Source organism: Bemisia tabaci, chromosome 2 (genome assembly GCF_918797505.1).
Source record: "Bemisia tabaci chromosome 2, PGI_BMITA_v3".
NCBI classification, from domain to species: domain Eukaryota; kingdom Metazoa; phylum Arthropoda; class Insecta; order Hemiptera; family Aleyrodidae; genus Bemisia; species Bemisia tabaci.
In genome coordinates this window covers 42,106,364-42,131,258 of record NC_092794.1, presented here as the reverse complement: position 1 = coordinate 42,131,258, position 24,895 = coordinate 42,106,364, and the positions used below count along the sequence as shown (strand labels likewise).

Here is a 24,895-nt window from a genome sequence, read left to right as displayed (position 1 = left end):
GTTTTTTACGTAGGCCTCTTGATTTTTTAATGATGAAACGTAAACCTCATCCTAACTGCTAATTTTCATGGAATATTTTTATTCCATGGGCTCTTTAGAAATTTTCTATGTTCAGATTGCATCTTTTGCTTTTTTCGTGAATCATTGTAAAATATCGCCACGAATGTTTTTTCGAAAATTTTTGGAACTGCCTGAAAACGGTGCAAAACTTCAACAAAGAGTCTATTCTAATCAATGTTTTCATACCACGAAAACGTTCAAATTAAGGGGAAGATCCTTAGTTTCAATATGAGTGAGATTATTTGACTATTTGCCTAGGCATTTTATAAAATGCCTGATTCCACAAGTGATCTGCAAATAAACTGATATAAACATCATAAAGCTTCGAAACTTCGTGTGGATTTTCCATATCTCAAATGCCATTGATGGCGATTCGATCGACAACCGTGAGTGGATGTCAATCCAACCCGTGCATCGATAGACGAAATCCGTGATTCAATCGACATTAGGTATCCGTGAATCCATCAACAAACCCTTGAATCGATCGAAAAACATAAAACGATTGGAAAGTCCATGATTCGATCGACAAACCCGTTATTCGATCGACAAGTCCCTGAATCGATCGACAAACCCGTGGTTGATCGACGCAAAGCCGCGAATCGATCGAATCGGCCGGATGTTGATCGAATCACGTCGGTCAGTTCACGTTTTTATTTTTCGATCGAGTCCATACTTTCCGGAAAGGATGAGCAGATCCTTCATTATTCTTCTCCTGCCAAAAAAGTGGCCATTACATCGCCTCTTGTACCCACTTTTTCAAAGCAATAAATAGCATTAAGCATTTTTTTTAGCAGAAAAATAAGTATCGCAGGAAAGCATCTCTACTGGCGAACGGATCGAATCAAGGCTGGAGAAGACACCAAAGGTCAGACGGCGGCGGATCTTTTATCAGTGGCGTGGCGTGCTTGGCGATACATCGATTGATCTGTCATTTAAACCTATGGAAAAGGATATACGTATAAACAGGGTGTTCGCAAGGAACACCATAATAATCGATTCTTTACCATAGCTTCAAGTGGGGGAATATCGATAATCGATCGTTCACGCCTCCCCACTGTCTATGTGCGGGTGAGAATGCCGCGGCAGGATGCGCCCTAGTGAGATGGGCGTCATGGACTCGACGAAGCGTCGATACTGCCCTGGGTGGAGCTCATTTCCCCGTAATGAGTGGAAAATAGTTTTTAAACGCGCGGGGGAATTTCAGGGGCCGGGGCTGGGGGCGGGCTGACGGCGACAATGGTGGTGGCCTAGTTTCCAGGCGCAGCCTCCCCGTCCCCGAGTGGGAGGAACCTCCTCGTCCTTGCCCGGGCTGTCTCCGTCCCTGAATCCCTGCTTCCCAGTCGCTCCGAGCTCCATCTCATCCCGTCCAGCGTACCTCTAGACGGTAAGTGCTCTATTTTCAGTTCATTTTTCAACCTATTTTAATCATTTTTCCTTCCACTACAGCTGATTTGACTTCTGTTCCTTGTCTACATCGATGGGAAAACTGCAGAAATGCGAATCTCGGTTTGCAGCGTTGCAGATTTCCTGTCATACTTTATTTTAGGAGGAAAACTACTGGACGTCATTTTTTGATGATATCAGTGATTTTTTTATTCTCTATGAAGAATATTCTGTGAAGACTTCAAGCCATGATGTTGGTTCGGTCCACTTATAAAAATTAAAATAGTAGCGGAGATTTTGAAACACCGCAACCGAGGTACGCAGTTTTGCAGTTTCATCGTCGATTCTCCTTGTATTTCTTGGCTTTTGACGGAATCCCCAGCCATTTATAGACATGGGATGTTATTACATGATATACATAGGTAGGGGTATTACATGAGGAGGTGGGGATTTGTTGGCTCATTCTCCTGGATTTTTAGGGTAGTTAAATCGTTTTTTTTCAAATAGTTTATAGATTGTGTTACGTCAGTGCTGTTGATTGCGCATACGCTGAGGGAGCAATGGCTCCTAAAAAAAGAGACTCGGGGTGAATCATTATTTTTACATTTCATTGTTATTATCAAAAGACAAGCACAAGGACAATAGACATGGTGCAAATTTAAGCATTACGAGAAATGTTTTCTCCTCAAATCATCACTCACGATTAGCGCAGCAAAATTTGCTAAAAGTAACTCCAGACCAAGATATTAACGTTTTTCGATGTTCGACTTCCCGCTCATCGTAAAAGCAATTATCTACTTGAGTTTATTGCACACTAAACGTTATAGTGACTTATATGCATTATGAAAATATATGAACCTCAATAACGAAGCTTCGCCTCAGCTTCTGTATGTTATTTACTTTTTTGAATGAGATAGGGTGGGGAGGGAACATTTCTCATTAAATGCAATTTCATTCAAGTAGTTTTTCTCTTGAGTGGGAAATTCAAATTATTCGTACCCAATGCTGAATAAAAAAGATTCCATCTTGGGTTGAAGTGAATTTCAGTGTTTCGTCGCGCAAATTGTGTCATTTATGAGATTTTGAAAAGGAAACATCAGAATGTTTGAATTCATACCTTGTCAAATGGTCCTCTATCAATTACAGAGGTTTGAATAAAAAAAACAGTGCCTAGTGTCGCCACATCGTCAAGTTGAGTTGGATGTATTTTACTGCTTGGCGAGATTCCTTAATAAGTTAAAAAAAATTCCCGACTCGTCATTTTAAAATACCTGGCTCCCTAACTTTTTATTTCTTGTCACTGTTCGTTCAATTGTCTGTGCACTCTACCACCAGCACTCTCCTTATGAACGTGCTTGTATTAATTACGTGGAAGCACTTCAATGAGATTTAGTGTTGATTATTTTTTGTGTGATGAGTTGGATTTAAATTTATTTCAAGAAAATTCCACCGTCGTCATGATCCATAGATCGTCCATCACTGCGATATGTAGTCAGGGCGAAAAACATAAGTGAAAATTGATATATTCTAAAAGCTTACATGAAATTAACAATGTCTCATTTTTTCAAAAACTGCACTTATGCACCCTGCTCTCCAAGCCTCTCAATTCTCCTCCGCGATTTTTTGGCGTGAATGATGTGATCATCATTAATGCTATTTCCCGATTTGATGCTATGACGCAGAATCGATTAATAAGGTACTCGTCGCAGACACCACGTTTATGGATCCTTTTCTGTAAGTTTAAATAGTTGATCAATCGATGATTCGAAAAACACGCCACGCCACTACATACTGCAACTTAATGTATTGTAAAACTAGCTGCTTCGGCTCGCTTCACTCGCCTCGCTCCGCCCCTTTGACGTCCCGATCACTTCTTATGACTCGCTTCGCGAGCCAAGAGGTCACTTCGCGACCTCATCCAAAAATGGTGTTGAACTGAAAAAAAAATCTCGGTGTATTTACCAAGGAAAGGGTAAAATTACCAAGAATTCAGGGTCCTATTTGATCCCAGTTTTTTCTTGGTAAAATTACCATTTATGGAATTGGTAATTTTACCGAGAAATCGCTCGGTAAGATTCTTGAGCTTTCTCGGTAATTTTACTGGACCTTCGCAAAAACGCCAATATTTTTTATCAACTGTGGTAGAATTACCGAGATGAATGGCAAAGTTACCGGGAATTGATTACCAATAAAAGTGGTAGTCTTGCCTGAAAAAAACGGTAAAAATACAGGTTTTTAGGTAAGCTCACCAGTCTGTTTTGGTAAAATTACCAATAATTGGTAAAAAAAGTGAAATGGTAAAGGTACCAACGAACCTTGGTAAAAACGCCGATAATTTTTTTTCAGTGTGGAAAGTCAGGAAGGATGAAGGGGGGGGGGGGGGGGGGCTCCTACCTATTGGCATCGGTCACTGCCTCCATCAAGGAAAAACACATAAACCAAAAATCAGGGATAGGATTTTCATTGTTCTCGTACAGACGGATGTTATAGATTCTATCGGAAGGTTGTAAGGGAGGGGGCGGGGAGGGCTTCCCATCATAATGAGTCCGTCCCAGATTATTTTGACGAAAAAGTCGGGGAAAGACATACCGACAGAGTGGAGGCGTAGAATAGGGTTAGCCAATCAGCTTTTAGCGCTGGTTCAGAGTGAGTGGTGTGTACCTACCGACGTCCTGTTCAGCGCATGGACGCTTCCCTGATGAGGAGTGAGGAGAGATGAGCCAATCAGCAAGTAGCTTGCGTAGAATGACCTTTACACGTAGAGGTCATTATCATGGCAAAAATTAGGGCATAAACGTTTGAAAAGCCCCGGGAAAAGTTCCAAGGCGGATATTGAAAGTCTCGGATTTTTTGTATGACCTGGACATCAACAGCTTTCGTGTGCAACAAAAATGAAGGAAATTGGCGCGGCGGTTCCTCATAATTAGGGATCACAAGGTTTCGATCCTTACAATTTTATTTAAATAGAATTCCCACACACCCGGGCACATTCCAAAAAATAACAGCCAAAACTTGAGTCAAATAAGATATCAGAGCTTAAAAACATATGAGCAACGCAAATCAAGATACTATTAAGTTACGACTTCAATTTCCTTTTACTAACAATAAGTCTATCCGTATCTTTATTTTGCGCAACATAGAGTCTACATTAACTCAGCTAATTACATAAAAATGTTTTGTATGTTTCCATATATGGGAAAAAAGGCCTTACTGCTGATGAACTCAAATCAATATGATAACAGTGCCCCTGATCAGGAGAGCACATTGGTTTAGAGAAATCCCAAAATTGTCAACTTTATAGCCAAAGAATAATGATGTTTTGAAGTTTTCACTTCAGGAACTATAGTGGTTTTGAGAGGAAGCTATATTTACAATTTTAATGTAGGTAGCAATTCCGAGGATAATAATATTGTCGAATTTTCAATATAGCACTATCCCCACTACATAATCAGCGCAAAAGTAATCCAGTCATCCAAATTATATTCATCCTTTTCATTGTAAAATTGCCGTTTTCTCGACTCAAATTGACAAAACTTTAACTCCCTCAAAAATTTGCTCTCCTGCGCCAAGGTCCTAAACCAGTGAATGGTCACTTATTATGTACCTACACCTCCTTTAATCCATCTAAAGTAATAATGTGGGGTGCTTTGCGATGTATCATTTGATCTGCTACTTAAATCTATGGAAAACGATCGATAAACAGGGTATTTGCAACGAACCCCCTCACAATCGATTCTTTACCATCGCTTCAAATCAGGAAATATCGATAATCGACCGTTCACGCCTCGCCACTAATGAAACGACGCTCAGTCTCAAAAATCAAAAGAGCTTGATGCAAAAACGGCTTTTTTCGCCCCCCCTCTGGAAGTTCTTCAGACTTTGTCTATTGATTACTCATACTTGAGCGCTTCTTTTCCCAAATTTTCAGACCCCCAAAAAATTTTGGGGGGGAGCTAGGGGGGGTGGAAGTCAAAACCTATGAACCTCGATATCTCTTGAACAAAGAAAGATATCGAAGTCCGGTTTGGACGAAAAATCGTCTAAAATTGCATACTTTAAGATTCTAAAGGTCAAAATCCCGATATCACATTTTTAAGTCAACATATGTGCTTTTTTCCAGTTTTTAGGTCTAGAAAATTTCTTTTAAACGAAAAATTTACAAAGATTTCAATTTTTTATTTGAACCAAAACCAGTTTTTTAAATTGTTCGTCTTTTTCCGCATCCAACGAGTGGTCCATTAAGCTGGGGAACCAAACGGTTCCGGAGTTATGATCGATTGAAGTTTCCGCTCAACGCGCGCCGACCGATTTTCGCGCGCAAAAAAGTCGGATTTGACTGTTATTAGATCAGATTGAATGTTCAAACTGAGCAAAATGCTTTATTAGGGGCTCTTGAGGGTCGCTGAGTTCAGAAATTACCGATACTTCCAAAAAATTCACGTTTTTAAAATTGCAGCTCCGCAGCGCTATTTTAGAGGCCCACTGAGCGCCGACCGGCCGCTCAGTGGTCCTGTCCGAAGCTGCAATTTTAAAAACGTGAATTTCTTGGAAGTATCGGTAATTTCTGAACTCAGCGACCCTCAAGAGCCCCTAATAAAGCATTTTGCTCAGTTTGAACATTCAATCATCTGATCATTGATTCATCTGATCTAATAACAGTTAAATCCGACTTTTATGCGCGCGAAAATCGGTCGGCGCGCGTTGAGCGGAAACTTCAATCGATCATAACTCCGGAACCGTTTGGTTCCCCAGCTTAATGGACCACTCGTTGGATGCGGAAAAAGACGAACAATTTAAAAAACTGGTTTTGGTTCAAATAAAAAATTGAAATCTTTGTAAATTTTTCGTTTAAAAGAAATTTTCTAGACCTAAAAACTGGAAAAAAGCACATATGTTGACTTAAGAATGTGATATCGGGATTTTGACCTTTAGAATCTTAAAGTATGCAATTTTAGACGATTTTTCGTCCAAACCGGACTTCGATATCTTTCTTTGTTCAAGAGATATCGAGATTCATAGGTTTTGACTTCCACCCCCCCTAGCTCCCCCCCAAAATTTTTTGGGGGTCTGAAAATTTGGGAAAAGAAGCGCTCAAGTATGAGTAATCAATAGACAAAGTCTGAAGAACTTCCAGAGGGGGGGCGAAAAAAGCCGTTTTTGCATCAAGCTCTTTTCAATCTTCTTGCTTCCTTTTCATTGCTTCTTGCTTAATTGCTTTCATTTGCTTCATTCCTTCTTGCCTCCTTTTCTTCCTTAACTTCGTTTTAAGGTTTTCACGTCTTTGTAATCAATATATTATTGTGTCGTTTTACAGTCATCCATCCTATCTTCCTCCAAGATGAGCGCGTCAGGTAGCAAGTACAAACTCAGCAAGGACACTGCAGACCTCAAATACACAGGTAACGACTAGAGCAAAGTACCTAACATGACAGTATATTGAGGGACCATTTAGGAAAATGGCACTGGCCCTCTAGAGTTGCTAAGATCGTGCAACTTCGCCGTTCTTTCACTTCAATTGAAATTTACTTGAACCTTGCACAGAATATCGAGGAAAATCACCTCATAAAATTATTGGAACTTGTGTTTTACACGGGAAAAAGAGCACGAGGTTGTTGGATGATATGGACGTTTCAAATTAATTGTGGTATTACCTACCTCAATGAATTAGGTCACTAACCCAGACCTTGCGGCACTACCGCACTTAATTGGAATTGTACGTATCATCCAACAAATTAGGACGGTACCACAATTTTAGGGGATACCCTTGACACTTTTTACGTGCAATTAAAAACGCAGAAAGTAAACGAGCTCGTGTAAGGTAACAATCGCTGCTTCCTGCTCTCTATGATGAGGATCTCTATCAGTGCGGCGTGGCATGAATGGGCCTGTTGCAAACTTTTGCTAGAGCAAAACTAAGAGTTGTTTCTTACAGATAATGCCTCATAAATCACGATGAGCGCATCGGCAAAGTCTGAAATTCACTCATAACTTCACAATCTGCGTAAGAAATTTGCGGTTTTTTGAGCTTCCCGCTTCGAAGACGATACTACGGTACAGGTGAACATTTTGTTAGAGGAGTCGTTCCATTGGCGGCAATACTCATCATGGCCGACGCCAGTCCGCCAAAACACGTGTGATGGGACAAGATAACACCTGAACAGGATTAAACCAGATAACAATCGGCGTGTTTACGTTCATATTTTCCTCGCCCGCCTTAATTGACCTTGAACTCTCCTCGAATTACGCGAGGAACTGCGCAAGCGTCGGCCATGATGAATATTGCCGACGATGGAGCGACTCCTCTAACAAAATGTTCACCTGTGCAGTAGTATCGTTTTTGAAGCGGGAAGCTCAAAATAACGCAAATTTCTTACGCAGATTGTGAATTTATGAGTGCATTTCAGACTTTGCCGATGCGCTCATCATGATTTTTGAGGCATTATCTACAGGAAACAACTCTCCATTCTGCTCTAGCAAAAGTTTGCAACAGGCCCATTGCGATATATCGATTGTTATGCCATTTGAACCTATGGAAAAGGATTGATAAAGAGGGTGTTCTCAGCGAACACCTTAATAATCGATTCTTTACCATAGGTTTAAATGGCATAACAATCGATACATCGCAATTCTCGCCACGCCTTTGATCTCTGTAGGCTTGACAGGGTCCTGTAATATTGACGCTCCCTGTAATATTCTAAAACTACCAGGTGAGTAGATTACATGGTATTTCATTGCGTATTTTTGGAGCCAATGGAGCCATGATTCGACTGTATCCGAAAAAATCACTTTGTTCACCTGCAAAGTGTACTGGGGAAGTACACTTCAAAACCGCCAACGATTCCTCTTTCGATGATCAGTGGAAGACATGCTGTAGACTAATTTTCATGCCGATTTTCCACCGTAAAAAAAAAACATAAAGAAGAAAAAAAGAAAGCCCGAAAACTTAGGAATGCTGCACCGGAAATCTTAAGAATATAAATGCTTTCAAAAATAGACGGGTAGGAAAAAGCGGACGCAATGAGTAAGGAGGGTTTACTTCGAGGGTCGGAGGTTGGGGGTGGGGAGTCGAGAGCCAGGGCATTAATCGAAGAAAGTATGTCTATAAAAGAGTCGAGTTGAGAGCCCTAAGATAAATGCACAATTATCCGCGGCCGGGAGCCGGGAGCAGACAACCGAAAGTGATACAAATTGACGAAAAACTGCGCGAGAATGTGTTTTCTATTACTTAGGGAGTCCAAATCCCTGTCAGCCGACGGTAAATACAGGGAATGAAGGGGATTTGCGAAGGCGCGTGGTCGCGGATTATGCTCCAAGCACCGGAGGGACCGGAGGGGATGCCCCGTCCTCTTCCTATAAACAGATGCGGAATTTGATTAAATAGGGTTCACCGCACACCGCACACTGCACGCAGCGCCGCGACGCCCTCGTCGCGTCGCGTCGGGACGCCAGCGCCGCCGCCGCCGCCGGTGCGCGCACTCTTGCAGAAGTCGTCATTCCCCAAACGAAGGGACCAGTGCTCCCGGAACTACTTCCAAATTCTGGATCTTGTAAGGTTTTATTGATTTTTTCCGGAAATTTTGAAATTCTATTGATTTTTTCCGGAACTTTTGGGATTATCGAAATTTTCCGGAACATTTTCGAAACTTTTGTAAATATTTAAAAGGAATCCGGAACTATTGACAGTCATGGAGTTGGAAAAATTGGAATAAAAAAAAAATCCGAATCCCGGTACTTTTGAGGATCCAATGGGAGCACTGGGAGGGGCGTAACTCCATTCCGAGGATGCGAATCGGTTAAAAACAAATTCCATTTTTTACAAGAAACGTACCTACATGCGCACTTTGCAAGAAAAAATTCTGTTTTTCGCCGCGAGATCGGAAGAAAAATCAGTGAAATTTCCACGGTATAAATTCCTAGCATTCTCCTGGTAAGAATTGCAAAATGGAATATGCAAAATATGGAACAATAATGCAATATGAGAAAATTTGGCAACATCGAAATGTAGCTGTGCTGTTTTGTGAGGGGAACGACGAGGTTTGGACCTTGTTTTGTCGTGTCGGATCTTTGCGATTTCAAGACCAATTTTCCGAGCGAGCACTTTTAAAGTGAGCCAATACCGAAACAGATGGCCAAACTCGTGCTGCCTTTATGCTACGTCTCAAAATCTCTACAGCGAGTTGGTTATTGAAATTTGTGGAAGAAATTATTTACAAAGAAGACGAAAAGGGAGAGAAGCTCGTGTATTTGACTTAAGAATATTACAAAAAAAAATAAATCGGTATGTTCGTATAACAGCAGTATTAAGGGGAGTATGAAACCAGACATTTGCATAGGCTGGAAGGCTAAAACGGAAAGTGCAAACTTTTCCCGATGTAACATTTAATCGAAGACTTAAATTAAAATGAGTCGTGAGCCGAAAGAAAAAAAGCAAAGGAGAAAACAATATGACAAGTGTCGAGAATAACATGCAACAATAGGGGGCGGAGCCGGGAGAGGATATTGTGAAGTACATCAAACAGCTATGAAAAGGGAAACTAGAGGAGGTGCGTGTGAGGGTGGGTGTGTGTGAGGGAGGGTGTGTGTGTGTGTGTGGTGGTATCAAGATTGAAAAGCCGAGCGCTGATGAGTTTCGGATGCTGCCAAAGCCTCGCGTGGATGTTGCCCAATTTTTTTCAATAGGCAAAATTACCGATAGCCACGTCATTCGACATTCGATATATCTGATAGTTCAACCAAAAGCAGATGAAAGGACACAAATTTTTCATCGGAAAAATCGCGATATTTTGAAATTAAGATACGGTTTTTCGCAGGAGATAAAATCGCTAGGATCAATATCTAAGCGAGTACCTATCCTGATTCTGATGGCAATTTTGTTTATAAAATCGAAATATTATCTCGATTTATCACGATTTCTTGTTCGATAATATTACAATAAATCGCCGTCGATAAAATCTCGATTTTATTGCAAATTCATTCTATAAAATCGCAATTGTTTATTCGATAATATTGCAATAAATCGGCGTCGATGTAATTGCAACTTAACGCGATCACTGCTACTTGGATATGAGTATCGATAAGGCCCGTTTTGGGGCTCTACCTGAGTTTCCACAACTATACGATTTTTTTCTCATTGAAGGTCTACATTTGGATTGCATTTTGCAAAAAGGAACCACTAGCATTGCAATGATGCTAAGATTGTGCAACTTCATCTTTTGCAATAAAATTGCAGAAATCGTGAAAAACTATGAAATTTAGGAGGTATTTTTGTCTTAAATTTACAGTTTTCAGCGAGTAAAATACAAACTATTGATGGATAATCGGGTTTTTCCTCCAAGACAAAAGAAGTTGCACAATCTTAGCAACATTGCAATGCTAGTGGTTCCTTTTTGCAAAATGCAATCCATTTTACGGAATGCATCATGATTTGGTAAATTTCTGTCTCTTTTCAGCCATAATATTGACCTCAACATGGGTCTGAAGGCCAATTTTTGCCAAAAATGGGAGTTTTGCGGGTCTGCCGTCGAATGCCAAAAAATTTGCATTTTACACGACAAAATCGGCTTTCAGACCCATGCTTGGGTCAGTAATTAGGCTAAATGAGACAGAAATTCACCAAATCATTATGCATTCCGTCAAATATAGACCCTCAATGAGCAAAAAATTGTAGAGTTTGTGAAATTCAGGACAGGTCAAAAAATGACCCATCTCGACACCCCTTCTGTTTTTGGGCGCTCTATATGAGATTGATAAAATTGAATCGATTCGCATTAGGGCGTTAGTCATGTTTAGAAGTTGCTGCGGACTGGTGATTTTTGCACGGACTGACCATTGAAAAAATTTATCTTGAACATCAGTTGAATTTGGTTTGTCTTAGGTACGTAGAAAGAAAGTTCTGCAGGTTTTCCCCCAAGAAATTTTCTGAAATGGACGTCATACTTTTTGCAAGGTGCCCTTGGCAATTCTGGAACGTTGCAATTTACTCAGGCCCTTGGAGAAATTGCAATTGACTCAATTCAAAAGCTATGTACAGCAAGACACAGGTACTAAATTGGTCAATTTCAACAGTATGAAATGTAGAGAACACCCAAAGATTGCATCAAACAGTCATACGGTGGTTTTTTTTGGAGCCTGTGAGCGCTATAAATATTACGCGATGCAATCTCTCTCCGTGTAACGCACTCTTCTTTCTTTTCCTTGGCAATGCATTCCCCCTTGTGAAGCACTTTCTCTCCTGTTGATGTATTAACCCAAGTGGCAGTGTTATTTCTGGATAAAGGTCCGTTTTCCCGTTGGAGTTCACAGGAGCCTATTTCAAGGAGTCAAAAAGAGGCCAAAACGTCCGATAAGATTAATTACAAGTACACGCGTCTATTTTCCAGTATTACAATTTTCACCATAGAAAAAAATTATATGAAACTAATGAGGCTGAGTAAAAATTTTTTCTTTGGATAGGTTTTAACTATGTGAAGAAAACTTGACGATGCGGTCTATGAACCGTTCAATAATCATTTGAACCTACACCCAAGTATAGTAGTGATGGCGATAAGTAGCGCTTTGATCGGAGACTTTATTGCGATTTTATCGACGTTGATTTATTGCAATATTACCAGATGAAAAATTGCGATTATTTTGACGGCTATTTATCGCAATATTATCGAACACAAAATCGTGATAAAATCAGATAAAATTTCGATTTTATCGAACACAATTTTATACGAATAATATTGCGACAAAATCGAGGAAAATCGCTCAGATGTTGATGATCCTAGCAATTTCATCGAAAAAAAATCGAAAAAAATAAAAACGCAACTTAATTTCAAAACATCGTGATATGTCTGTTCTAAAATACAAATCGGGACTGCGTCGTCATCCCTTGCTCAAATCAAAAAGATCAGCGAGCTCCCGCTTGCTGTCCAATTGTAAAATCTACGCCGACACGACAATTCGTGAAACCATGCTGTAACAATGCAATAATCGCATTCCAATTGCGTTGTTCAATAATCGGACCACAGGGGTAGTAAACAAGTAAGTTATAGTTATGTCAAAGATTTAATTGAAGTTTCCAATTGGAAACTACATTTTCTAGCTCAGTTTAGGAACATCGTATGCAATATTGGTTTCCCTATGCACAGAAGTATTTTTATAGAAGAGCCAGAAATTGTAGTCAGGCCCGCCACAAGGGGGGGATACTGGGTCCCTAGTATCGGGGCCCGGGCCCCGGAGGAGGCCCGTGTTACCCGTGAAAAACCACTACGAATTCACATGCAACCCTTGTTTCGTAAGAAAAAGTGACAAATTTACCCTAAAAAGAGCGACGCCAAGAATGGCACAATTTGGGCCAGAAGGGATTTTTCTGAAACCGGGCCCAAACGATACCTTATGATACCCTAAAACTCTGGTAAAAATTTTAGCTTGAGTATACGCACCGTTTTTGAGAAATGGGGGGGGGGGCAAAGTTGCCAAATCGCCATCATTCTGGACAGCATTTTTACAGCAAAAAGACGGGAAAAATGGACGAAAAAGTTACACTATTGATGGGTTTGGGCTGTAAATGTTCTTATTGAGCCCCCGTGCATGTAACTGTGTTCAGTTTCAAAAATTTTGGACGTACAGTGGTCCGAAATGGGGAGAAATCGTGGACAGATAAGGATTCTTTGTCAAACTTTTTAAAAATGGAAGTAAAATTGTTGGTCTATTGCAGAGATCATGTGAAACAATGTTCTTATCGGTCTTCAATGCATTCAATTGAGTTCAGTTTATCAAATTTTCATCGCACAATGGTCCAAAATGGGAAATCAGTGGACAAATTAAGATCTTCTGCCTAACTTTTTAAAAATGATGTACGACCATTGGTCCCCTGCAGAGATCATGGCGAACAATGTTCTTTTCAATGCATTCAATTGGGTTCAGTTTATCAAATTTTCATCGCACAATGGTCCAAAATGGGAAATCAGTGGACAAATTAAGATCTTCTGTTGAAATCTAACCTAACCTAACCTAACCTAACCTAACCTTTCCTAAATCCTTAGAAAGGATTTATTGTAAAGTATCATTCTAACTACAATTTTTCCCTGACAACTAACTAGGACAAAAACCACACAGTTTGCCGGATTTTAAGGATCCAAAAGCTAAGTTCCTCCTGAATTACCGTTTCCAGACCTCATCTGTTCAGTTCAAAACAGTGAACATGGATAGCTTTTATTGGCTACTAACTTATTTTGAATTTACACCTTTCGAATCTAGTGAAAAACCTCATAGTTTCATGTTATTTTTCAAAAATTTCAAAAGAAGATCTTTGTTTGTCCACTAATTTTCCATTTTGGACCATTGTGTGATGAACATTTGATAAACTGAGCTCAATTGAATGCATTGATAAGAACATTGTTCGCCATGATCTCTGCAGGGGACCAATGGTCGTACATCATTTTTAAAAAGTTAGGCAGAAGATCTTAATTTGTCCACTGATTTCCCATTTTGGACCATTGTGCGATGAAAATTTGATAAACTAAACTCAATTGAATGCATTGAAGACCGATAAGAACATTGTTTCACATGATCTCTGCAATAGACCAACAATTTTACTTCCATTTTTAAAAAGTTTGACAAAGAATCCTTATCTGTCCACGATTTCTCCCCATTTCGGACCACTGTACGTCCAAAATTTTTGAAACTGAACACAGTTACATGCACGGGGGCTCAATAAGAACATTTACAGCCCAAACTCATCAATAGTGTAACTTTTTCGTCCATTTTTCCCGTCTTTTTGCTGTAAAAATGCTGTCCAGAATGATGGCGATTTGGCAACTTTGCCCCCCCCCCCCCATTTCTCAAAAACGGTGCGTATACTCAAGCTAAAATTTTTACCAGAGTTTTAGGGTATCATAAAGGTATCGTTTGGGCCCGGTTTCAGAAAAATCCCTTCTGGCCCAAATTGTGCCAAAAAACGGTCGTTTTTGGCGTCGCTCTTTCGCTAAAGGTGAATAGATTTTCAGAAACACGCTTGGGGCATTGTAGAATTCTTCTTAAATTTTCAAAGAAGTATACTTTTTGGGATCTATTTTCAGGATTTTCAGTACAGAGGGATATTTTTAGTAACTGCGTTTCATTTTCTTCCGTCGTCAGATACTAAGAGTCTCCAGTCTAGGCATCCTCGACTTCAATGGCTCATGGCTCAACTCCCTTGCCATAGACAAACGAAGGGGGAGTCCAGGGGGGGCTGGCCCTCTTAGAATTGAATATAGTATCATATGCTCCCCTCCCAAAAAAAATAAAAATAAAAATAAAAAATAATAAAAAATTCCAGATGTTTTGAATGTAACAATTCGCAAGTATTTTGTGCTGAAAGCAGAAAAAAAAAAAAAAAAAAAAAAAAAAAAAAAAAAAAAAAAAAAAAAAAAAAAAAAACACAATTATTCCGCAGAAATTGATGGAAAATTTCTTTATGGAAGCTTCAAAATGAGTCCGATTAGTCGTATAAATTCTAAAATTTCTCGGGGGATGCCCCTCGGACCCCCCTCTCCGTGCTTGGGGCCCGGATCTTAAAACTAGTACCAGGGCCCGAGATGGGAAATGGCGAGCCTGATTGTAGTTGCCAATTGCAAAATATAGTTCAATTATCAGAATCAGAAAAGAGTCACAAGTCCACGAGTACGCATGTTAGGTCTAAAACTTAAGGTGCGACTAGTTTAACGTATCGGATGTTTTGTTGCCTAATCACTCAAATGAAGGCAAAAATGTCTGGTGTCACTAGTAGGTAGTAAGTCCGTTCTACGGCATGAAAATTTTTTTTAAACTTGATGACTCCATGTTCCCACATGGCCAATAAGGTACTCAAAATGAGCAGATGGCTTTCGGCACCGCGTAAGGGTTAGAAATTCCAACTTGGATTTCTCTTTGCGCAGTGCATATCGATGACCACTGTGCGAAACCTCGTTTCTCCGTTTGCGACTTTGCAGACTTTCTGTCATACTTTACTGTTGCCTTGAAAAACTAGTCAACGTAATTTCTTTAAAACCTTCTCGATTTTCCTACTTTGGTAGCAGAATATTTCGTGAAAATTTCATGCTATGAAGATGCTTTGCTTCTCCTCGAAAAAATAAAATAGCCGACATTTTGAAACACCGCAATGGATCTACGTGGTTTCGCACTTAAGCCATTAAAATGATCTCACGGGCATCTATGATGGACCGATCTAGAGGATGGAACTTCATTAAATCGGCTTCGTTGAAAATGATAAGTGAAGCGATGGTCGAGGCATGATACTTCTTTATTTACGTATAACTATAATCAACAAGACACTTAGTTGCGTTCGTTCCTTTTTAGTCTTAGCGAAAAGTTTCAAACTTCCTACCATGATCGAAATGGAACCAATGCAACTAAGCATTTCATCGCTTTTGGGTGTTATAATAAAGGAACAGCATACTGCCGCGATAGCGAAGAGAGCCGTAAGTGCAAAATTTTCGAAATCGAGTTTTCTCCAAAATTCGTCTAAAAACTCTTTTAGATGAAATTACTGAGACAGCTAAAACAGCAAAATTCATCCGAATTTAATGAAAACGAGACCTATGAGAAAGCCGTAAGTGCACAAAAAATGACATAGTTTTTTTCAAGACAGCCATAAATGCATGAGAGCCAATGAAACTAGTGCTTTCAAGAGGAATGCCACCCTCATCTGCCGATTTCTAACCTGAAAATGTGCTTGTTGTGTGTCCAACACGCTACCACAAAAGCACGCAGAAGATAGCACACTGCTGTCTTGCCAAATACTAACCTAAAATGAAACTGAATTTTACCTTTTTCATGTATACTTAAAAATAAAATCGGTCGAGTTTTAATCCCCCAAATGATTTCTAACAGTCTATCGAATGATTGGTTGCGATTTGACAAAGAACGGAGGCTTCTTTAAATAAAATGTTCCACTTAAAAGCTTCTAGGCCTATTTTCTCAAAACTTCGTTTTTGCACTTACTGCTGTCTTCGCTATCAAGGCAGCATAGGTACCTTTGTTTTATTTACCTTGCGTTCGGCGGACCAGAACACTGCTCAACCGTCCTAACTTGAAGACCCTTGTGAATTATTGGACTACATTTTGCAATTAGAAACTACAATTTCTGGTTCAGTTTAAAACCAACGTATGTAGGTACCGTTAGTTTCCCTAAAGATATATGTTTCTTTACGAATGAGCCGTGATTGTGGTTCCCAGTTGCAAAATGTGATTTAATTAGGGTCAAACTATACCAGACTACTTTAAGAACCAAATTACTCTAATGTTAATACGAATAATTTTGTCAATCTCGATCATTCTGAGGTCAGCCTGAGGATACTATAATATCAGACTAGAATCATTGTAGTCAGCGTGGAAAGTAATATGGGTAGGGGTTGGTGAATGCTCCCAAGTAAACCGTGAAATGGACTACATTTTGGAATGAGGAACTACCATTTCCAGCTCACACTAGAAACAACGAAAGTGTCATTAGTTTCCATTTTCCACACGAAGAAAACTGCTTTTACGAAGAGTCAGATATTGTGAGTCATCCTCGCAAAACGTGGTCGAAGTATAATCAGCTCATAACAGGCGCTGCGACGCTGTTCCCTGTTTGTGCGCCTTCATCTCTGAATGATACCACACGCATCGGCTAGGAGCTGGTTTAGTTGCCTCACCCAACTATACCATATTTTGATGACTAAGCTGAGAGCGTCTAAGCGACTAAGCTGACTATTTTTAAGGAGGGGATCGGGTTGGATTGATAAATAGCGTAACATGATACCATAAGAAGATTCAAACCTGCATGATAGATGTGTGTGTCACTGGCAATCAGTAAAATCAGGCACTTGATCAAATGCCTAGGCAGGAAGTCAAATTTTGACAGTTTACGAAATTTTGTAAATTTATGGCAGAGAGCTCATGAGTTTTCAATATTTTGGGAAAAATAATCCATACAAGCTACGAACTATTTCCGTTTTGTCCTCTTCAAATGCTTCTCAAATGTATTTAAATGTTAAAATTTTAAAAATTTAGTATTTTATGACTCGGCGAAAATTTTAAGATAAGCGTTCGGTCAGGAGCTGAAAATCGTTTAAAATGAAAAATTGCACAGAGAATTCTCTCTCACAGGAGGAATGAGTTATTTTGTCTAAAATTATGAAAAGAGTCAGGATTCCAATCTAGGTACGTCAAAATATCGGACTGTTGGCCTGGGCATTCGACAAAAATGTCTAATTTTACGATTTGCCTGTGACATATGCATGGGTGAGGAGAAGGCGAGAGAGGTCTGTAAATCAGATTTTCAGTGTGACGTAATTTCGAGACGGTCTCTCGGAAGTCCCCGCGAGGTTTATGAGGAAAAACTGGCAACGGCTTTGGGCGACCGCAAAAGAGCTGTCTATTATTCTAATCTCGGCTATGGCTTGAAGCTGTCAGAGTAAACAGTTAGGGTCTTCCTCATACATGGGTCCATGCCGCAATACACCCACTACCAATACCTCTGAAAAAAGGGGCGCGGGTCCCAAAGGAGACTTTATCTTCCCAGCCAGACGTTTTATTATCTTGTCAGCTAGTGGGTTTGATTTAAGCCTCCTACTGTCCTAAGCCCTTTGCACCTACTTTATATTTTCGTAATTATTTTGAGCCGACGCTCCTGGCATTTTTCACTCATGTTTCATGGCGGTTTTTTCCCCAAAGCTACATCAGGCGGTACGGGCATGATTTTTGTTGCTGCCTATGCAGCAACAAATTTTCAATTGAGATGGCGGTTGAGAATTTTCTCTTTTGTACAGGGGGAAAGAATTGACACGCAATTTAAAGCACGTCAAAAATGGGTTCAAAAGTATAATCAAATTTGTAAGCCCATTTTTCCCCCTAATTACTACGACGCGACACTCCGATCGTGACTATATTTAATCAAGGATTCTAGTCTCCCAGACAAGACCGTCTTGTTATATTTGATCCACAAGGTATTCTAGCTCATGAGACCCATACAGTCTTGTTCAGGGAACAAGACTTCCTTGTTGTATAAGTCAAAAGTCTAGTCACGGTAACTAAATTGTCTAGTTCTGGGAACAAGACTTGTCTTGTCACAGTTTTCGGAAGGAATTAAAATTGCAAAAAAAAAAAATGTCAAAAATTTATATGAATTGTACGATTTATATGAAAATATATTTGATTACTTCTTCCTTCACTCCTCTTACACCAGAATCGTCCCGTTCGACCTTTTAAATTTTACCGTCCTAATCAGAAGTTGAACGCAGGACCTTCTGATAACGGACCGAGTGTTCTACTGACCGAGGTATCCAGTCTAGTTATTTAAGGGGCCGAATTATAAGTATGAGTACAGCCCACAGAATTACTTTTTCATTTTGTTACCATCTCAAGTCTGTGGAATGCGTAGAGCATCAGATTGTTTGGTTTTTTTCTATTTTACCATTTACTGTTTACGAAAAGGAATTTACATTCTACATGAATGAAAGATCAGATACAAAAGGACAATTTAAGCTGAAAAAAATTGTTTCTTCAAGCAACGATGTTTCCTTTGTTCCGTGTTTATGATTCTAATTTTTATTTTTATTTTATATCATGATAATAATTAATAATATATAAATAAATCAAACGTTAAAAAAATAATTATATAATTATTATTATTTGATTTTAAAACCTTAAGCCCTGCCAAAAAAGTCCCATGCCTTTTTTCATGGAAACGTCTTGATTTCCGTGGTCATGGGAAAATTGGACGGAAATCAGGTGATTTCCATGGCCATGGTAATGAGGTGAAACCCATGGCCATGGTAATGAGGTGAATCCCATGGCCATTGTGATGAGGTGAAGCCCATGAAAGCCCGGGAATCGCATGGTTATCATTTCACAGAATTTATTTGTAGAATACAGAAATGATTCCTGTGGATATGTAAATTACTTTCGAGGCGCACAGAAAATAAATTTCTTCTGAGGCGCACAAAAACTGGAGCAAAAGTCATCGTTCTCACATGATTTCATCATTTTACTTTAGACTCTACTTTAAGCAAGTGCTATGCCCTGGTAAAAAAGACGACTACCCCGGTGACTAGGAGGGTACATAAATGGAACACCCGCAGGTAGTTGCACGACTACACCTATGTAGTCGCACGACTACAACTACATAGTCACACGACTACGACTAGGGTAGTCACATGAATACATCTCGGGTAGTCGCACGACTACCTAGATGTAGTCGTGCAACTACCTGTGGGTGTTCCAACTACGTACCCTCCTAATCACAGGGGTCGTCTTGGCGACTACCCAACTTGAGGAGTGCATATATCATGCAAACATGCTCAATAAAATAGAAAATGAACAAAAACCACTCACCAACTTGCTCGAATCAGTAATCCACTGGGTCAGGAAAATCCACTTGACAACAATTAATCCAAATTTCCAGTTGGAACTGGTGTAAGTACAGAGAAACACTTGAAAACACTATGGGTGCATTGTAAAAAAATCTTAAGCACTCTTTAGCGGAAGTGAAAAATTAGCACCATGATTTAATTGCTGATCAATACAGAACAGCACTCTCAGAAAAGCACTGACACAACACCATTTGTCAGTTTATTTTTACTTCTAGGAGAAAAATGCATTTTTCAAAAGATCCGACATCATCGGCCATCGCTCGACAGCAATGAATGAGATAAAAATAAAGCTTAAATAATTTCACAATTTACTCCGATCATTGATGATATTAAGGTAGCCATTGATTCTCTACCCGATGTCCTTATCACACATAACAAGGAAGGTCAAGAGCACAGAGCAAATGGCACTAAGCAGCGCGATGCACATGTGATATCGCAAGTTCCGGAAGTGTCGATCTGCAAAAATACAAAGCGAGAAACAGATCATCATATTGATCCACCTACAATTAATGACCATCAATAGAGACAGACATTCAAATACGTTACAATAAATAAGCCACCATTTGTTAACAGAACAAAGTTTTTGTGAGAGTAAGACCCTTCCGTCTGGAGGGACGAGGACCTTCCTTGGACCTTTCCTTCCGAGAAACACTTGAAAATGGACCACTTTACTACTTACAGGTCTGAGCTGCTGAATGAATTACATTACACCAGTCAATAAAATTTTAAACTCACGCTCTCACCGTCGAATGTTGACAGATGACCTGATCTATCGCTGAATATACATAGGATGGGAAGTTGGCACATCTGAAATGTTGAGGGGTTCATACTTATTTCAACTCTAGTGGTACTAGATATTATTAAAATTAGATAACTGCCAGATGTCCTACAGGAGATGAAGTGGGTGCAACAAAACTTTTCGACTTGAATAGAGCCCGCAACTGCAGTTAGGAATAGCACATGGTAGTAAATGCATACACAGACAAAGCAAATAGAATTCACAATTACCTTGCTAGTTAGAATACCTAAATCGACTGAATCGTAAATCGGGAAAGCAAATTCAACTCAAGTTACTTTATCAGTTGCTTGACAATCGGTGACAGGCTGACAGGCTCATTCGTGTGTCCGTCATCCCGAGTTTAAAGGTGGAAGGAGAAGGGACAGTATTTACCTGTGTTTGATGAAGTTAGGTACAGTGAGGTGGATGCCGATGATACGAATCACGAAAAGAACTAAGAAGATCAAATATTGGATTAATTATTTCATTTTCAAAGTAACGGCATGGTCGGCCGTTGCCGTTGCTTACAGGACAGTTGCGGCTTGGTGATTTGAAATGAATTGGTGTTCCAAGTTGGATACCGGATAGTTGGGCGGTGGACCGTTCCACCTGTTGACTTTTCATTTGGGTTTCGTATGAAAATGAAAATCAGCCTCTAAAAGCATTTAAGAACGCCAGTTTTTGTACTTAATCCCTGCTTGGAATTATTCTGCTGATAATTCTCTTTGATAATTATTTTGATAAATATATACGTCCCTTGAAGTATCGGCAAGGAACGATTATTCCTATTCCAGGAACACCTTGACAAGTGTTAGGTTTAAGGTTATGTTTTGTTTAAATTACATCTCCCACATCTGTTCAAAAGAGCTCTACTGGTTCTACCTTTTTCCTTTAAGTCCTTTTACTCAAAAATTGGCACAATCAGTAAGTAATTTTTCATCATCACACCCTTGCGTACTTTAATTCAGTCCAATGGCATCTATCGATTCCAAGTATTCAAATTGAAAATTGAGAGCTCTCTTCTCGCCCAAATAGTTTGCCGACTGTTACCTACTGTGAGACAACAGCTCTTTCACCCGTCCGTTCAATATACTGACATATAGAAAGGCATCCTCACTGCGTATCCTCTGTCATTTTCTTGAATTGGCTGGCTAATTTATTAGCGAAAACTTAAAACACCTCATCCCTAGAAATTTGACAAATTGCACATTTGCAGTGGTGCGCTGGTGATGCACTTATTTCATTCCTTTTAAGGCAACAGATAGTTGTTAAATTTTAAAATACTACCAGAGCTGAAACGAAAATGAACCGCTCTGCTTTTCAGATGTGCCAACTTCCCATCCTACTTATGTAAATTCAGCGACAGATCAGGTCATCCGTCAACATTCGACGCGAGGGCGTGTGTTTAAAATTTTATTGACTGGTGTAATGTAATTCACTCAGCAGCTCAGACTTGTAAGTAGTAAAGTGGTCCATTTTAAGTGTTTCTCGGAAGGAAAGGTCCAAGGAAGGTCCTCGTCCCTCCAGACGGAAGGGTCTTACTCTCACGAAAACTTTGTTCTGTTAACAAATGGTGGCTTATTTATTGTTACGTATTTGAATGTCTGTCTCTATTGACGGTCATTAATTGTAGGTGGATCAATATGATGATCTGTTTCTCGCTTTGTATTTTTGCAGATCGACACTTCCGGAACTTGCGATATCACATGTGCATCGCGCTGCTTAGTGCCATTTGCTCTGTGCTCTTGACCTTCCTTGTTATGTGTGATAAGGACGTCGGGTAGAGAATCAATGGCTACCTTAATATCATCAATGATCGGAGTAAATTGTGAAATTATTGGAGCTTTTTTTTTATCTCATTCATTGCTGTCGAGCGATGGCCGATGATGTCGGATCTTTTGAAAAATGCATTTTTCTCCTAGAAGTAAAAGTAAACTGAAAAATGGTGTTGTGTCAGTGCTTTTCTGAGAGTGCTGTTCTGTATTGATCAGCAATTAAATCATGGTGCTAATTTTTCACTTCCGCTAAAGAGTGCTTAAGATTTTTTTACAATGCACCCATAGTGTTTTCAAGTGTTTCTCTGTACTTACACCAGTTCCAACTGGAAATTTGGATTAATTGTTGTCAAGTGGATTTTCCTGACCCAGTGGATTACTGATTCGAGCAAGTTGGTGAGTGGTTTTTGTTCATTTTCTATTTTATTGAGCATGTTCGCATAACATATGTCATCCGTTGTTACCTTGCATGATGCAAATGTAGCTGGAGGATTCTCCTACACATGCGTAGTGGAAGATGATGAACATTCTGAGAATATTCTGAGTTTAGCTGCTGATACAAAATATTCTCAGAATATTCTCTGATTATTAAAATGCCGCTCAAAATGTAGGAACATTGTCGGAATATTCTCAGAACATTGGGTGCTATCTGGCTGGTGTGGCAGTTTCACTGTCGGTATGCTGTAATTAAATCATAGTCTGAGGCATAATGTAAAGGTGATTTTAATATGTAGTTGCACAACTAAGTGTCCCAGAGTTGTGTAGTCACATGTCTAGCGGGTAAAGGTAGGTACATAAACATATGTACCTATGCTTGCGAATACCCACTATTGCTCTGCAACTACACATTCATGGCGACTACTAACCGGTGACCACCTTGCAACTACCTGGCAAATACACTGGGCCTACTGATGACTACCCTTGACAACCATGTGACTACACTGCGACTTCTTACATATGCACACGACATTAAAATTGCATTTAAATTAAATTGTCAATTTAACTTTTTAAAAAAGAAAAGTGAAAAATACATTTTTTTCCTATTTTCAAAGTAGGAATAGAAGCTATGGACAAGCGTATTGACAAAATTTTACAGTTTTACTTACAGAAAATTGAGGGAAAAAAAGAAATTCTTTTCACTGTTTGAAGCAGATTTACAGCTGTAATTACAAAAAAAAAACTTACTTGCACCCAATGAGGAAAATGACACCATTTTTGCTGATAAAAGTTGCTGATAAGTGGTTTCGCAAAGTTAATAGTCCATTTTTATATTTTTAAATTACTTGTGATGCTGTGCTAATGATAGTGACAAGTTGAGTTGGCTGTAGACTCCAATTAAACATGTAAAAGCAAAGATAATATACCAAATTCTTGTGATTTATTAAAAACTAGTTTTCTTTTTTCTGGTAATCTTAGTTTGGTGAAGGTATATTTATACTGCTACAGAATTAGCCATGGGTCGACTCGGCCATAAGACAAAAATTGAATTTTGTATCTTAAAAAAAAAACTCGAATAAAAATATTGTCCTCCTATTCATTGATAATTTTCGTGTCATCAATCAAACTCATCGAGATGACGTAAAAAGTTAGTCTGAAAAAGGTCAAGAAACTTTCAGTTTTCCATGCTAATTTCAAGGGAATCATCATGTTACCATGATGCACGGGAATGACAGGCTACCCAAGTAGCATGGAAATCACCTCATTCCCATGAAACTTGCATGGTAATGATGTGATTCCCATGCCATTCTCTTGGAAATGTGCTGATTCCCATGCCAAATCTCATGGGAATCGGACGTTTCCATGAAAAAAGGCAAGGGACTTTTTTGGCAGGGAGCATGAGCGATTTATTTTTAAAAAAGAATTATAAACTTATTGTTTTTACCTTTTCATTAAACATCCAGAAAAATTTTCGGGGAAAAATTATTAAGCGTAGTTCTTAAAATGATCTTTCAAAATATATAAAATAATAATACGCTCTCTTTGAATTAGACCATTACTCGCGGTGAGTGGATAATCTTGTCACAGTGACAAGACTATCGAGTCCGGTGGCCCAGAAACCCAGCATATAAAACAAGACTGGTCTTGTTGCATTAACAAACGGGTATTGTTTCCCAAACAAACCGAGTTGTTTGGCAAGCTAAAAGTCTTGTTCCTGAGACAAGGTAGGTTTAACAAGTTTATCTTGTCTCTACAGCTCTACTATTTTTTTCAGTGTGGGACTATCCAAATTTTCATTTTTGTGATAGTTTGTTTTAGAGATCAATATTGAGTCAATTCTTTGATTTTTGCGGTTTCAGTAGGTAATAATGACCTCTAGGCGAGATCGTTATTTTTACATTTTTTCAGTTATGATCCATGAAAGCATTCTTTGAAGATAGGCTCGCCATAGCAGTCGTGGGTTCATCATTATTATAATCAATTGAAAATTCACATGAGACCAGGCCCACCACATCGAAACTCGGGCCCTACGTCTGTCACCATCCCCCGCTCCCTTATCGACGGAAAAACTGGACCTGAGAGCA

At 39.4% G+C, this 24,895-nt stretch overlaps 1 protein-coding gene across 1 annotated transcript in view; it reads left to right on the top strand.

The window, feature by feature from the left end:
- Positions 1–1,317: 1,317 nt before the first annotated feature.
- Positions 1,318–24,895, top strand: part of Gad1 (glutamate decarboxylase) — an 87,128-nt gene continuing 63,550 nt past the window's right edge. Inside the window, exons 1-2 of the mRNA XM_019055834.2 lie at positions 1,318–1,444; positions 6,758–6,842. Coding sequence (XP_018911379.1) covers positions 6,782–6,842 — 61 coding nt within the window. The 5' untranslated portion in view covers positions 1,318–1,444; positions 6,758–6,781. The remainder of the gene's footprint in view (positions 1,445–6,757; positions 6,843–24,895) is intronic.